Source organism: Acanthaster planci, linkage group LG03 (assembly GCF_054643075.1).
Source record: "Acanthaster planci isolate LZ-2023a linkage group LG03, COTS_SCS, whole genome shotgun sequence".
NCBI classification, from domain to species: Eukaryota; Metazoa; Echinodermata; class Asteroidea; order Valvatida; family Acanthasteridae; genus Acanthaster; species Acanthaster planci.
Genome location: NC_141779.1, coordinates 8889739 through 8906847, shown reverse-complemented (window position 1 = coordinate 8906847; position 17109 = coordinate 8889739). Strand labels below are relative to the sequence as shown.

Here is a 17109-nt window from a genome sequence, read left to right as displayed (position 1 = left end):
GCCCGAAGTTGGGATATCAAACTACATGTAGCTTATATAATTGAAGGAATGGAGAAGTCTACTCCTGGAAACCCAAATCAGTGGCTCTCCACTGACACAATGGATGAATTGAATTCAACTCGTATCTACTACATTAACAAGAACCTCCTCACGGGTGATGTGTAGAAAGAGCAAGGCACTTACAGTGTCACGTGGCTGCAATGAAATTTTCTTCGACACAATTCTTTTCCATTTTTGTACTTTTCTTCAATGTATGAAAACTCTTACATACTCACATTTGGTGAAATGCATTAAAAAGTGCATACTTTTAAACATTCAAAATTATCCATGTTTTTCTGGACAACTGAGGGCGCTGTTGCTGTGAAGTCATCTAGGGAAAACATGGTTCAGTCCATAGGTATTTCTGTTTAAATTGTAAACCCAGATTTTACTAACTGAAAGCATTTCTGAGAGAGGAATTGATGGTTTCTTATTGCTATGTACTGTACATAAACAACAATGAAACAGCAAAAATGAGAAAACTTAGTCCAGGAAAATTTACAAAAACGCAGGACTTCTTGTGAACAAACCAATGTAACATTGAGGTTTTCACATCACATTTTTGCTCATGAATATGGGAAATCTCATTAGCATAAAACACAAAATGGCCTTAAAATACCCTTTGAAATAGTGAAACCTAACTAAGTTGAAAATAAGGGTTACTTAGGCACAAAGGTGTATTTTACAGGTTTGTAATAAAAATTGCAGTTACCGCTAAAATAAAAAACCTAAAAAAAAAAAAATCAGTGCACAAAACTGTGCTGCTAACAGTTTGTGCTTTTTGACAGTGTTCATCACATGAGAGGAAAACAGCAAACACGACCTCCTAATGACTGCACAGAACTCCCCCCCCCTGCACGGACTTGTTTACTTGGCAAGAGCCCAAAGCATTATAAGCGCAATGTTTAGAAGAGCAGCTGTTTGTGTACATTTTCTGTCATTGTAACACCTACTCCTGTTATGCTCACACTAAGCCTGCACACAAATTTCCTTCCTAACAACAGTCAAGGTATATGATCACATGATGAACTCTCTGTATTCCGTCCACCTGTTGTTTACTTACTTCAACCACAGAATGACTGTTACTTACAGAGCCAAGATTTCTCATAAGTGTGTTGACTACCAAGGCTGGATTATGTTTCCTTTTAGCTAAGTTATTTCTCCCATTTCCCCCTGAGAAAAAGAAAAGCCACAGAGCTGTCGCTGGAGGCTTCAGCATCAACCTTTGGCCCAATGGTTTCGCTGTTTGTGAGAACCGTGCATGCTTCAATTTCTCCCTTTTCACTTGCAAGGCCTGACAACTCTCCCCATTGTGTGGAAAATGACTTCTCTTGAACAGTAACCTGAGCACTCTACTGCAACTATTACACTGTAACCAGCAATAACTGCACATCCAACAGAATTTAGGTGCCTGCCCCTAACATGCTACATCAGGCCACGGCAGCTTTAAACGCCTGATCCAAGATGGCAGAATTTCCACACCAGTGAACTGACAGCAGGAATTCTGTCAACAAAAGATTTTAATCTGCCTCAAATGATTACACAGGCATCACGCAGATCGCCGAAGGAAAAAAAAAAGACACAGAAAAATCAGAGGAAATTGTTATTTATCAAAGAGATGTTTATGATATGCCATGATATGTCCTAGACTGAAAAGCTTCAAAACTTCCAAGTGTATTTTTCATACACATAAACACAAACATTAAAAAAAAAACCTTGGGACATGTCTGCCATAGGCACTGAAAGCAATTTCAGATTCAAGGAGCAAATGATTTACTGGCAATCAACTAATGGAACACAGGGAAAATTACCCTCCTGCTGATATGTACTGCCTAACCAATCATGGCAAATTGAAGCTGCGGTCTGCTTACTGCAAGCACGGAACCAATAGCCACCTTTTTTGTAAAATACATATCAAAGACAAAAAATAGCCTCTTTTGCCGGGTAGTTGGGATTAAAATGATGATTAGAGGGGCCTGATGACGCCGAGCAGGAAAATTAATCTAACATCTCATGCACTGTGTACGTGCATGCGCAGAAACCGTATATTAGCAATCTGAATTAATACTGACTGGAGAATTGTAAAACTGCATGAGTTATGCAATTCAATTCTCTAAATCATCATTTGGAATGACATGAAACAAAATAGACAACTTCCTTTTTTTTTAAAACCTGCACATGGGCTTTTGAAGCCAATAAAAATATAGATAATTCATAAAGCAAGTCACAGAAAATGCAAAACATTCTTACTCCATGAAATCTTTGTGAGGGAAGAAATGAAAGCTGGTGCAGCAGTCCAAGAGATAAACTATCTGTAACCAAACTCTCTTCAGTTCTCCACACGCACAAGGAACATGAATAATAGGTCACTGAATTAACATGCCGCCATCCCAATTTTTCCAGATCACTAATGAAAAATGACGCCGCCTTGTGGTCAACGACCATCACAGAGAACTAGATTGCAATATTACACTGCAAAAGAGGGGAAAAAAAACCTGCGCTGCAATAAACAGATGACCTGACTGAGGGACTATGAATGATGGATGGGTTCATCTTCAGCTTAACCTACCCAACACTGTTTGTGACAGTGATAGTGAGGGATGCTAACTGCATGCCCACAGTTATTAATTTGTCAGAATATTGATATGTTATCGCACCTGTAAGCGTGTGCCTGCTTATGATGATGCAATAAAGGAGGTTTGGGGGAGCGGAAAGTGAAGGCCTGCTGACAAGGTGCCAAGCAGAAAATTGAGTTTGCACCTTGGTGTTGGGCCGCGCAACCAGACCCGTGCTATCAAGATACCACTCTGCGGAATTCCGGCCTTTCAGAAGAAATCCTAGCTTGTCTTCTGTATTTCTCAGCTCAGTTTTAAGAATTAAATATTTTCCCCCTTTCTAGTTTAATACACTGATGTAAAAAAATAAAATAAATCCAACAGGAAAATATTTTTCAAAAATGTAAATTTTCAACACATTTAAAACAACGGAATAAAAAATATTAGAAAAGAATGCTTAAACAGATAAAGATAATTGAAATGACTCGATAAATGCTTCCACGGCAGTGTGAACAGAAATAAAAGCGGGATTTTTTAGTAGTCTGTAGTAGTCTGAGTGGTCTACATCATACAATATGCTGAATTACAGTATGGTCCCTTTTGATAAAATACCAGAACGACATTAGAGAGAACCATGAGCATCCGTGCATCAGCCTCTTAATATCTAAACCTAGCACAGCTCACCGGAGTACTTACATGGTAAATGCCGGTAGCCGTTCTCCAATGCCCGAAAGTAGTTCATGAATTCTCGGACCGGTATCCGGAATGTCTCAAAGATGCCAGCTTCGGTGAAGACTCTGTGGGCAACCTGAGTGATGGGGGGATGACATAGAATTAATTCCATTAGCTAGACTGTATTTTACTTCAGGGCAAGTAATGCGAAGTGGGGCTGGCAATCTCTAACAGTGCATTTAAGAGATCTGGACAAAACCTTTCTGTGGTGGATGAGCACTGGAGAATGTTTTTCAAGGCGTTTTTTTCCACGAGGGAGAATGAGGCTTGTGGTTTCCATTCCTGTGAAAAAGATAACACTCACTGTAGCAACATGCGTTTGAATTCACTTGACTCTCCAATTGCAAAGCCCAGTGCAAGCATTCTACCGTCTACGCCTTGAAAGTTGGCATGCTAACAGGGAACTACAAATGGAGAATCAAACGGTCGACACAGACGATCCACCAGAAAATAAACTGAAGACAGATTCTGTGTGTTTGTGCACTGTAACGTTTTGATCTGAACTGCCATTTCTCTGACAAGGAATAACACTGGTGAGAGAAGTTTCATTTAGTGTTTCAATAATTTAATCTTAAAAATGCTTTGTCCATCTGAAACGAAATATTCACTTGTACTTTTTCCTCAAGGCAAATATGCTAATGCACACTGTTAAGCATAGAGTCTGCATTCACAACGTGGTCTGTGAATCCAAAATGAGAATTTTTCCTAATGCCAGGCTAATTTGAAATCGCTTGAATTTCAGAAAAACAGCTGGTATCGCATGACATGTTTCCTGCCTCACAACGGCAGAGATCAATCTTGTCATCTCCTCAATCTATCGTAAATCTGGAAAACAAAACTGTGTGCGCATTTTGGGGATTTGGAGGGAGGTCTAGGTAAGAAGTTTAGGACAACAATCGAGATTTAAGGTTTTGCTTTGTGGAAAGTCTGGGATTTCCAGAAACTGCAACATTTTGAGGTAAATGTTACCCAAATAACTTTTGGGTAGCCAATATAAATTTTCCAGGGTCCGACTCTGCTTACAAACCTGAAAAACCCCATTTTAATGTTTCAGCGACTGTTGTGTCACGAAAAGATCTCATGCTGAGTGGGATTGTCCTCATCTCTTAAGCACTGGCTGCTTTCCCGGGTTTGCCACTGGCTGGCAAAACTATGGTTTAAAATCTGGTTTATCAGAGCAAAGCAAGGCTCTACGGGCCTGTTTATTTCACACCAATCTGGATCTCAATCACTGGTCCCAAGGCTAGTCGGGGCACTCCATCCGGTGAGTGCTGGTGTCAGTGAACCAACGTCGGATCACTGATCGCAATCCGACTCTGCATGAAACAGGCCCAAAATATTGCAACTGTGTGTGTGTCTATGCATGGGTCCCAGAGTATATAACTGCATGAAACTGTCATGCTGGAAAATTTCTTAACTTTGTTGAGGTGCAATCTCCTTATTCAAAAGATCCTGTCAGAACACCTGCAGGACTTCACCTTCTTATCTTTGTTAGCAACAAACAGTGAAATTGAAATTGAGTAGTTGTTCCCAAAGCACAAACTGTACAAGTCACCACTACTTCATTTGTGAGAGTTCCATCCACTGCATTTTGCCTACCACCTAGGCCACATTTTGGTCATTTATCCTTGCTCTTATATGAGCATTTGTGAGCTGTCAGCTACAATAGACCTCAAGTTTTCTTGTATGCAGTATATATTTTGACTTTGAGAGAACGTCACCTCAAGAGACCGTCTTGCCAACATTTTAACCTTGTAAACAATGGCGGCTCCTTTTGAACAGGCAGGATATCATGGTAGTTTTACATCAAAAATGAAACACATCCGGGGATTTTGATTTCAGGAAAACCCTCTTGAGTGTCATGTTTGGGCTCTCCTGAATGCTGCCCATGGGTCATGACACAGGATACACGACCGCTGATGGATATCTATGTATGAATCCAGTTTGTTATATTTCTATGCAAAATAAGCTCAGTTCGGCGACACGTTTTACTGAAATACCTGCATATCTCTTCATCCTTGTGTAACATTAACACAGATTCACCTTTGGGCTGAGTGCTCTGGTGGTACTGTCACTGCTTTGGGCATGTCAGGTATTGATATTTTTCACAGATCAGGAAAGCAGAGCTTCTGTTTAGTCTGCTGCTATTTTGTGAGTAACAATTGCACTCAAAAAACAGTGGGTAGAAAAGTCCTCAACGATGAAATGCACCCCAAGCACTATTCTATCAGTTTCAGTGTGAAGTTCTCATTATGAAACTTGGTATGCACGAACAGATGGTGTGTTTTCGACACTGGGGTGACGTAATTTCATTACCAAGCATTACGCGGTATGGCCTCAGTCTGCAGTGCTGATTTCATTTGCCATGAGGGGGCCAATCAGAAAGCAGCTTTATTTTGTCTCACACGTGCAACTGACAGTTTATTTTTTCTAATTCTTCCTCTATGGCATTACACACAAAGAGGCAAGGTGCTCAGTGAGCTGTGTTGCATTTCCAAAATTTCACAACAAAAAGCCCCAAACAAAATAACGAGGGAAAAAATCAAGCCGACTGTATTTTTGAGTGGTTTGAGTTGAGGGGTTGAGATTCGGGGTAGAGAAGGGGTGGAGAGGGGTCGCCTACGGTTAGACAACAGGTGTCACAGGGGAAGGGGTAATGTGACACTCCCCTGCATCTTAAAAGTATTCACAGGGGCAGTTACTATGCTGTCGGCAAAATCGTTCATTGCTATACAATTTTTTGACTAATCAGTTAACTTTAACCAGTTTTCCATTCACAGGTCATCAATAATGGTGCTCCAGAGCGCCCTCAGTATTAATAAAGGCAGGAAAAGTTTTCCATTCACATTCTAGTGCACCCCTCAGTTTAAGAAGACCCAATGTATTCAACTCAACATAGATTCAGCCCTTGTTCGGTTTGTCCAAACTGTTCTCTTGTAACTCATGGCTCTGGATGATTTTTTATAATCACCAAAAAACTTTTCTTTGTCATTTATGGATCTGGCAGATTTTTGTTTGGAGAAGAGTTGAAGAACACTTCCACTGACAGCTTAAAAAACAAACTACAAGTAGCTGGCCCGACCAGTGCCATGACGTCTGCCACAGTCATGGGGGTCATCAGGGAGCAAAGGGGTAAGAGGGAAAAAATGGAAAAAGAAAAAAAAAAGCGGAGGGGAAGAAATAAAAAAGCAAGAAAAGAGATAAAAATCACCAGTGTGCATGAAAATGCATTAGAAATGACTGCCCCATTCACTGTTACTTGTTTGTCCATTTGATACTGACACTGCTAAAAGAGAAATTGGATCCGTTCCAAGTTAAATTTTATCTATGAAAAGGGATTTTCTTTATGACAAAATATTGTTATCTCACTATCACCACTGAAGCATAATGGTTTGGTCCAAACTGTCAGCTGTGCATGACCAATATGACAGCTGTTTCCGAGCTTCACAGTAAGTGGATTTTCGTCAACAAAATTACAATATTCAAACGTCAAACCTTCCATATTTCCAGATGTAATTTCCTCTGTGACCACAACTATGAGTTAGTCAACTGAGAATGGATTTTAGACTTCCACTTACAAATAAACTGATGCAAAAGTGTGGATAGGAAGCATAACTGTGCAGGCACATGGACACAAGTCAACAGCAATAACTTACTGCCATAAATACAGTGTTTTATTGTAAAGGAGGCATATAACATGTACTTCAAGGTAAATTTGCTGATTACTCTTGGCCATGGAAAATTGCTCTTTTCAAAGGGCAAGAGCACCTGTTATGCCTGTTCATTCCCGCATGTACGCTGTTCGCTCACTCAGAATGCCCTTTAGTTCATGCATTTTGCACAAGATAAATTACAACATCTTCAATTTGACCACTGAAAAGGCTACTGTGGTTTCTTTCTTGAGTTTTCTCACTGCAGTTAACTCAAACGTGAAACAAGTCGGTGGAATGAAAGCTGCAGGAAAGTTTATACACCTAAACCAGCCAATGGTGTAAGATCATGGCAAAAACCCGATGGTGTAACCTCCCTTTAAACGTGCCCTGTCACACGAACAGAGTTTTTCTCCTCTTTCTGATAACACCCATGGCCACAGCAAAAGATCAGAATCAACCTAAGGACAACCAAAGCACTGGAGAGGTTAGTGAGTGTGCTTTGGGTCTTCCCTAACTGAACATAACATGGATTTGTGTGACGGCAGACCAACTCTGCTTCAGTCACCATGGATACCTGACTAAGGATCTCGCCGTGGGATGCCTGGGCCAGCTCAAAGATGGCAAAGTCCCACTCGTCTAACCGCTGGAGGTACTCTTGAGATTCCGGTAACGTCGGATCAAACTCCTCTGACGACAGACTATTGGAGTCTTCCTGTATATGTACTTCGGGCTACAGGGAGTGGACAGTCAAAAAAAAAGATGGCTTAGTGGATATATAATAAAATTCTTGGGTACAAGTTTATACAAACAGAAATTCAGCTATACAGAGGTCGAATATCAACTGAATTTCTCTTTCATTAACCCTTGACCTGCTGGACACTTTCTCCCACCTAAACCTGTAAGTTAAGTGGCTGCATTTTTTTTTTTGGTGGGCACTTACCAATATCTGGTTCCCTTCGATTGTTCCATTGATCTCTACATCACACTCGTCTGTGGGTACCAACTTTGTGTTTCCATCATCGATAACAGTCACATGTTCACTTATTGTCACACTGCCCCGCTTTTTCTGAGTGGGTGCTGGGGGAGGGCTCGTTCGGGTCCCCTTGGCATCAGTGTCCGTGAACTGTTCTGCAGGAGTGGCTTCTTGGGAGCCGGATGCAGTGTCCTCCACACGATACCCGTCTTCATCTCGGGCTAGGTGCTGGTCGGCTTCGGGATATGTCAAGGCCCGGCTGGGCAGCGAGGGAGCTTCCTGACAGCTAACTGCCAACTCGTCCTCATTGGTGAACTCTCCCTCCGAACTCGGGAAAAAGCTGCTCTCAGCAGCGCTGGATGTGCTCGCTGCACTGGTGTCCTCTGTCGGGCCGCCCCCGCCCAGCGACTGTCGCGGAGCCAATGACTTGGACTGCAGTGACCTCTGCGAGTCCAGTGACAGCAGTGGGCTGGGAGAGCGCCCTCTGGGGCTGATTCCACCAGTTCCGACCGAGTAGGAGCGGCCCTTGGCTGAGCTGGTGCTGGTCTGTTGGGAGCCTGGGGAGGGGCTACTGCTGCGACTTCCTGATGGACTGGGTGTGGCTGAATTATTGTTTTCTCGGGTGTGGCGAAATGAGGAACTACGTGTCCGCAGAGGTTGTGGCTCAAGAGTTGGAAGGCCTGCACATAAAAAAGAGAGGCATAAAAACTATAACTAAAGACACATACAGAATTACTGTGAGGTTTCAATTTTGCAAAAAAGTTTGAAACTTCATGTACAGTGTATTGTTCCAGCCTTCCAAATAATTTTATGCAAACTTACTCAGAGAGAAGGTCTACTTTTATTTGCCATTCCATATTGATTACAGAAAGGTTGACAATTATTACTCAACAAAAATACAAAAATCTGTGTCTGGGAAAAATTGAACAAGACTAAGGCTGTCTAACCTAATGTTTGGGACAGTCACCTACTAGGTGTACCGACAAAAAACCACAGCGCACTGTCTTTTTGCAATGGAATATTTTGGGGTTTTTTAACAATTAACTGGAAAAGGGCCAAGTTTGACACATTCACTGGAACTTTTGAACTGGGTCTTTTGACTAAACAACTAAACAACTAAAGACACTGTGTTAAAGGCAGTTTTAAAAACCAACGACATATCTGCAAAACACCGCTGTTGCATTCATCCACTTCTGCCCCCCCCCCAACGAAAAAATCTGATGTAACAATTGGCTCTGTTCTTCTAATGAAAGACTGAATTTTTTGACATTCAGGTCTGCATACTGCATACAGTCACCATCCACACGGCAACACTTTAAGCTGAACTTTCATCTTTCCTGTGTCATGCCTTGCAGCCAAAACGTCCCAGCTGAGGTTTGTACCTAATTACTAATGGATCGAGTGATTCCAAGGTGGTTGTTTCCATCACGACCCCGCGTGATCGTGAAAGCAGTTCTGCAGACAAAGTCTGCCAGAAAAGCAGAGGTCACGAGTAATCAAACAACGAAGAACAGAAGTGAAGGCAGAGAGTAGGGATCATGTCCCAGAAAGTTAAAAACAAAAAGCCAATGGGGATCCTCCTCCAAAAAAAAAATTATCACAGATGGGACAGAGGTTTTGTGTAACAGGGAGCCCAGGGATGGTGCACTTTGCTGGGGCTGTGAGGTAATCGAGGAGAGGTGAGGACCGGAGTGCCAGTACACAATGAACAGCAGTGACATGCCTGCGAGCAAGCACGGGCATCTTATGACAGGGAGGCGTGCAACACGAGGCAGCAGCGATATTAGATTCGCAGAGATGTCTTTGCTTGGCCAGTGAAAACTGCTTTTTTCTCATCCCGGCAAAAAAGGTTTCCAAACCGGCAGGAATTGGGAAATGCACGGGCCATACTTCCTGTGAAATTTCTGCTGCCTTGCAACAAAATGCTAATGGGTTTATCACAACATCCCATCTGAAATTATTACAAGTATGCACAGCCATGTGGCTTCACGTCAGTGGTATACTTCTGGAAAAAGGCGTCTGCACACGGGTTTCAGTGAAATGAAACCAGGGTGTATACATGTAAGTATAAGTAAGAAAGATGCAGGAGTAACACGATGCAGATCCACTGGTCATCATTCTTTTCTTTCAACTTCTGTCAACTCCCAAAGGCCCAAATGCCACAGACGACAAAACCATGGACACTTACAAACCCCCAACTTTATTTCCAGTTAAACAGGATAGTTCAAACTTTGGAATCATGTTAGAAACAGTCAAATCTTTCTGTCACAGAAAATGCAACTTTTCTAAGTTTAGGAAAGCGATCCTCTCTTTCAGGCTTTGGGCAATTTGGGTTTCTAGCATAATGGGGATGAACCATGTTCAACTTTGCTCAACAAAGGTATGTGTGAAAGCCTTCATTTGACATAATGCTATGTTCGAACAATTTCCAAGGCAAGTTTTCCCACCTGTCGCTGAGGTAGTTGTTGTCCATGTTGACGACATCCGTCGTATGAGACTTGGAGGCAAACTACGTCTTAATCTCTGAATTATAAAAAAGCACAACCAAGATAATCTGTTGGAACACATCTTTACACAAGTTCTTCACCAATTTTCCATTTTTCTTTCAAATTGCCCGCTTTCGTATTCACTGACAAGCTCCAGGTGCAAAGTTGAAGTGTAATGGAGGAGGCACAGATATCACATGTTAAAATCTCCAGGCTTGTGCCAGATACCCGCCCGTCGACATCAAAACCTGGTTCCATTTTTTTAGGCCAGGTACCCGTAATAAAAATTTTAAGTACAAAATGTATGTGAACTTTCATAGTGAAGGGTAGAATTGCTGACACATCATCGCGCTGCTAAAAAGACCTGTCCCATGATCATAACTCTGAGACAGAGATCCACGGAGCTACTTTTATTACAAATTAAAGGTAACAGTTTGTTTAATAAAAAGTTGGGGGATTCCCCTCTAACATTGAGAACAATGTGCTCTTTCCTATGTCAAAAAAGAGCCCTGTTTCAGGCACATGGTCTGCCGGGATTGTACGCAATGCCATCGGTTCAGTGTTCTTTATATTTCAAGGGAACCCGGGTACACAATATTGACATAAAATGGGTATCCAGTTTCAAACATACTGTAAACACCTACCCCTAAAAATCTCTCTATTTATCTGAACTGAACTCTATGATATTTATTAAAGAGCACCTCTCAGGAAAACATGTTTTCTCTGATTTTACCTGTTTAAATAAATATGGAAGCATCCAAATCAAACACAGAGTGGTTTGCCTTCAGAACTCAACAATAACAAGCTAAAAAGTGGTTTGTTTTTTTTTCTGTTCATACCAAGATGCAAATTCTGAATGAAAAACAGAGGAAATGAGGGGAACCCTCGCCTTGTGTTTGTAGTGGATAACCCCTGTGCATGCCAAACAGTGCATGTAGCCATCGTTTATAGCCATCGTTTGGCATGCACAAGGGTTTGTCCACTACAAACACAGGGCGAGGGTTCCCCTAGTTTAGTTTCTTTTCTCAGGATGAAGTAACCTGCATTCAGAATTCGTATCTTGACATGAACGAAAAAAACAGCCCTTTTAAGCTTGTTATAGTTGAGTTCTCAAGAAAAATGACACTGCATTCGATTTGGATGCATCCATATTTATTTGAACAGATGAAATCAGAGAAAACATGTTTTCATTAGATGTACTCTTTAAACCATATAAGGGCATTCCATTGAGTGACCCAAGCAGTAGGATACACATTGTACCTGTGAGGAGATCTTGTTTATATCTCTGCAACCATCTTTAAAAATGATATCAAATGTTAGGCACTTACTAGAACTTTAGTTTCCTCCTGCATGAACAGTACATAATGAAACAGTACAGGCTTGAGCTTATTCTCAGTGGGTGTTGAACTTGGTGTTGACAAGAGATGGATTTAACCTCTTGCTTTGTCAGTTTTCATATACAAAAGTCTATTGGCTACTTTTTCACATGTACTTTTTTTCTTCATATTTTTGCAGACACGGAATTGAGGATAAATTCACAGAACGTTCGGCATCAAATTCTCTTCACATCTCTCAGGGGCTTTGAAGCACATAGAGATGCCAGGAACGCTATCCCTCCTCAAATGTCCAAACTCGGGTCCCCAAACTTCCGAAACCGTGCAATTACATCCATAATTGGCGGTCAGTACACCGACACCTTTCCCGTGCGCAAATCTTGAAATAAATTGACTGCACACATCCAATGGAAGGGAATTTGCAAGATCAACCTTACAGGTAACACAATTAGCGAGGCAAAATGGTGCACAGTGTCCAAAGTTGTGTGCGTAAATGTTGAATACAGTAAAGCACTTAGATATGTGGGGGTGTGTGTGTGACTACATGTAGCTGGGTAGGCATTGACCGCGTTCAGGGGACAAGTTCTTTTTGTTAGGGAAATTTGAACCAAGTTGTGGGGACATTTCTGAGTACCCACAACATTTTTGGTACATAAAATATGTGACCCGTCACGACAAAATGAGCGTTAAAGTCTGATTCCGCTCTTTCCTGTTTTGAAGGTTCAAAATCATGGGCATTTTGTAATATTTGGAAAGACTAACCTGTCTCCTATTTAATTCCAAATATTTCGCAGGATCAAAGAGTTAAAAATGTCTTGGACAAGGTGCATACCTTGGGTAACGACAAAGGCCTTTCACCCACATAGGGAGAATCGTCAATGTCAGCCGCGCCGTAGTTGCTCTCACTCAACGCCACCAGTGGGCTGATCTTGGGCCGCTGCAGCGTGTTGTAGCTGGTGGGCGGGCTGAGCAGGGAGCTGACCGTCTTGAGCCCGCTGACCACGTTGGGCGGCAGACTGGAGTCGGCCAGCATGTCCATGATCAGGCCGTGGGCCTCCTGCATGACCGCCATGTCCACCACTGAGTTGCATACCTGGCAAAAAAGGAACAAGAAAAAAAAGAGTACAGTCAAGTTAGGGTGCACTTTTGAAGAAAAAGCAAACTGAAAATCAGAGACATAAACTGAGAAGTACATGTAGTCACACAAGCAGTACACAGCACTTATTTTTCCAGCAACCACCTTAAAATTGATATTAACCATGTGGAACACAGCGATATCCAACAGTGGGCTCCTTCTGCGGGATTTTATTGATGTGAGCGGTAAAAACAAGTCTAGTTTGTCCTACACGTAGCCGCTGTATTCTGCTGTATTCTGCAGGGTGCCTAGAAAAACCTGAAGGGGATTAGGGTTAATCAATTTTCACAGTAAATCATTCAGAGTGAGATCTTCTTTGGTCACATAAAGTATCAACCAATTTTTGCTTAAGTTGGTGACAAATACTAAACACCTTTTCATTTTGAAGTATTGCAATTATACTGCATTTTTAAACTGGTAGAGTTTAAAACAGTAGTCTTTGTGAGATTTCACTCCCTACAATCTACCCAAGGTTGGAGACTACATGAATAAAGAAAAAGAAAGACTGACAAACAAAAGTGAACTGTGGATCATTTGCAAGATAGGTAAAAATACTGTATCCTTGGAGTTACCAGCAATCCCCTGACAAGGCTAGAAAAAAAAGCGTGACTCCAGAGGCTGGGAGTTGTCAGTGGATTGAATGAGGACGGAAGGATACCACCACATTTCACCAAGGGCATGGGCTCATTCAACAGAAGACAATCCTGAAATCTTCAGGGGCAGCTAATCCTGAGGGAATGGGTAGGTGATCTAAGCATTTTAGAAGCTGATTACACAGCTCCTACAGCGACAGCTCAGAAGCCAGGATGTACTAAGCCTTAATCGTGCAACGACCCCAATCACTTTGAAGATTTGCTACAGAATTCATATAAGGATCCTCTACTTCCTTTGGAGCCCTTTTTCTTAAGTACAGATTTACCACTGAGGCAGACTTTGCCCCCCTGAACTATTTACGACCAGATCTGACAAAATGAGTTTGAATGCTATTTGAATTATTCCGTTTCGTTTTACTTTAGATGATTCCTATTGATGTGCACTGCAGTCTTTCTAGAGCCAACACTCAGTGGCTCTGGAAACTTGTGACTCTTACAGTTAGGTTGGGTCATATTAGCGGGCCTTTACACGTTTTGAGCAAAATAACTCCTGTCTCAGGCTTCATATCACACATTATAGATGTTCCAATTTTTGTTGATTCTGAATCACCAAATTCAGAAATCCCTACAAAAAAAAAATCATGCATCCCCAAAGCTGACATGTGAGAAATGTCCTTTGTGCACTTTCAAATAAGTGGCGCTTCCCAATTTCTGGTTTTATATACTTCCATGTCAAGTTTCAAGCAAGACCAATTTTGCCCTATCTCTGGCACTGCACTCCACTTAAAAACTACCCTGGGCCCGGATGGCTTGATCGACACCTAAGGACCAAACCCACCTTCATTATGTGTAACTGAAGCTCACCTTAACAACCCCCCCCCCTTCACCAAGATGCAAGCCAATCTCTCTGCGACCTCCTTGAAACCCCTCACAGCGATGTCTGACCAAAGGTAAGAACATGAAGACAACCCCCCCCCAAAATAAAGCTAGCAAGAAAATGCCACTTGACCAAAAACTAGAGGTACATGTAGGTGACTTGTAACGCTTCCAAGCTTATTTTCTTCCTCTCTTCCCAACTACTGTGGACGTGCCTGGAATGACGGCAATTTCCTGCACGGGAGCTACCAAGGCTCGCCAACCGAGGAAACGCCAGTTAGGGTTTCAACAGATTTTTGATGGCCGGAGATCTAATTGTATTTCCGGGGCCATAGAGGTCTTCAGACCGTCCTCTTAGAGGTGACAAAATGGCAGCCTTCTGACCGGGTAATTCGCCCTTCAGTTCTGAAGAGCACCCACTCCCGTTACATGTACATATTTCTAGCACATTCATGGAATTCAAGTCCCTCCTATTTTGCTCAAATGCAACTCAACACGAGATACCTTTTCCATTTGGACTTTTTTGGTCAAATGTGGCTTGTTTCTAAAAAAAAAAAAGAAATTTGATTTAAACATGCTAAATAAAGAGACGAAAGAATTATTTCTCTCTTTTCAGAAATTCCTGAGGTTGGATCCACGATCAGACACATGTAAAATAGAAAAATAAAGCACAAGACTAGTGACGCACTAGTAGCAGTAAATTGAAAAGTAACTATGTTGACTCTTGAAAGGTATCAGTTTGCTGGTAGGTCTATGTTCATGAAACTTGCAGATAAATGCATTTGAACAAACAGAAAAGATAAACACGCAAAACGTAGCACAGGCCAGTAAACTACCAACACGTTGAGCAGAGTCTCCCCATGGTCATTATACGAACACTCCAAAAATGTATTCCACGCACAAATCAGCATGCAGGTTAAAACTTGAGAAAGAAAACCCTCTTCAACCATCTTGACATTAGCAGTGTTCTAAAAAACAGCCCACACAATAAGCCGCTTAAAAACAATTTGTGAGCCTTTTCGCTACCTTTGCGGCAATGAATTTGAATCTGCTAACCTATGGGAGAATCTATAAAAGCTTGGCTCCAGTTTCAATTTTTTTCAAGGAGAAGTTAGGACTTCAGCGCAAGTCATATCCCAAGACAAATCTGATGTAATTAATCAGTAATATACAATTAAGGAGTCTTTATAATTTATCTTATATAATTTATCTTGTGGCAAAAAACATGGTTTACTCAATAGCCATCATGAGGGACTTCCCCTCAGCAAGTGTTGTTTTCGTTCATACAAATCAAAACAAAGGTGCCAATGTCCTAGGTACTGTCAACATGTAATGTCAATGCAGACATTTATGCCATGAACAATTGTAAGTTGTCTTGTCATTTCTTGCAACGCACAACTACCCGTAGGAGCCATGCCAGAAATTAATAGCTCTATGACAACTTGTATCACAAAGTAACCAGAAGTGTACATCATACAACCCTATTTAACTCATCTTTTTTTACTTAGCAACCAAGAATTGAAACACTAATCAAAAAATATGATTGTTGCAATAAATTATTCAGACTCAATTACCCATGCATTGAGCAATGTATCAGATACTGCATTATTGTCTCCTGATGTAGTTAAACTGGAGCCTACCAAACATATTTGAAAGCTATATCTGGGACAGATCTACAAGACTAATTAAACCTTTGACATACCTGATCTGATTCTACCAGTAAACAACTGCTGACAACAAATGGCAAAAGCATTTGTCCAAATACATGTGCATTAAAAAAAAAAGACAAGCCCAATCAAGGTTGAGGCTCCCTCCAAGAAGTCCCATTATGATCATATTGCAGATCCAGGATGTAAAACCCACTGGGGAATTGTAGCTTTGTTTATCAAAGCTTTAAACCTCCATTTACAGCTAAACATTTAAGTGCTACAGACAAAAAGCCACATACATGTAGATGTAGATGTAACCCCCCCCCTTAATGGAGGCAGCAAGGGAAACAGGAAATGGGGAGAAAAAACCTGTGCTATTTTCTTGACTTAACTTTTTCGATCCTCAATCCTTCAGGAAATTTTCAAATATCCTCAGGGTCTGGGTTGAGAAAATTCAGAGCCACCTGGGATACTTCTTTGCACATACATTGTACATGTACATATACAAATAAATGTAGTACACATGTATTTGCTCGCCCAAGCAAACTCTTAATTGGCTGTTAGTGAACTGGTTTATGAACAAGGCTATGAATTCATGCATAATTTAGTTTCAAGTCGCTGTACACACTAGGGATAGATTCGCACATCCCTCCTATGAACCTATGATTCACGCTGTAATGATTTACTGTGCATGCAAATTATTAGGATCTTGGACAGACAGCAAAATGCAATTTTGAAATGAAAAATGAGAATGTTGCACACAGCAAAACAAAGAGAGAAACACAGGGACTTGTCATTATCAGGTTTCAATTCATCAGTTTCATTTGTAACAATGAGGGAATTTTCCCTCACAATTCAATTGACCTGACACAAAGAAGAATATCGCATATGGGTAAGGGGGAAAATGTAAAACACACACAAAAAGAAAGCTGGTAACAGCCATCCACTGTCAATGACAAAATGCTCAATTCTCCACAACAAAAACATCTTAGTTTCCTTTTGTAAACTATCCATTTCTCCCCCCCCCCTTTTTTTTCCTTCTTTTTTCTTCCTTTTTTGTCTCTCTAACCTAGCTCCCCCTCCC

General features: G+C 41.3%; 1 protein-coding gene across 3 annotated transcripts in view; it reads right to left on the bottom strand.

Annotated features, from left to right (window-relative positions):
* The window catches only part of LOC110989096 (cGMP-inhibited 3',5'-cyclic phosphodiesterase 3A-like), a 118551-nt gene that overhangs the window by 17988 nt on the left and 83454 nt on the right, over window positions 1-17109 (bottom strand). For all 3 annotated transcript variants that reach the window (XM_022253221.2, XM_022253223.2, XM_087135159.1), the window contains 5 exons: window positions 12605-12865; window positions 10400-10475; window positions 7920-8632; window positions 7554-7709; window positions 3291-3402 (listed from right to left, as the gene is read on the bottom strand). In XM_022253221.2, coding sequence (XP_022108913.2) covers window positions 3291-3402; window positions 7554-7709; window positions 7920-8632; window positions 10400-10475; window positions 12605-12865 — 1318 coding nt within the window. The remainder of the gene's footprint in view (window positions 1-3290; window positions 3403-7553; window positions 7710-7919; window positions 8633-10399; window positions 10476-12604; window positions 12866-17109) is intronic.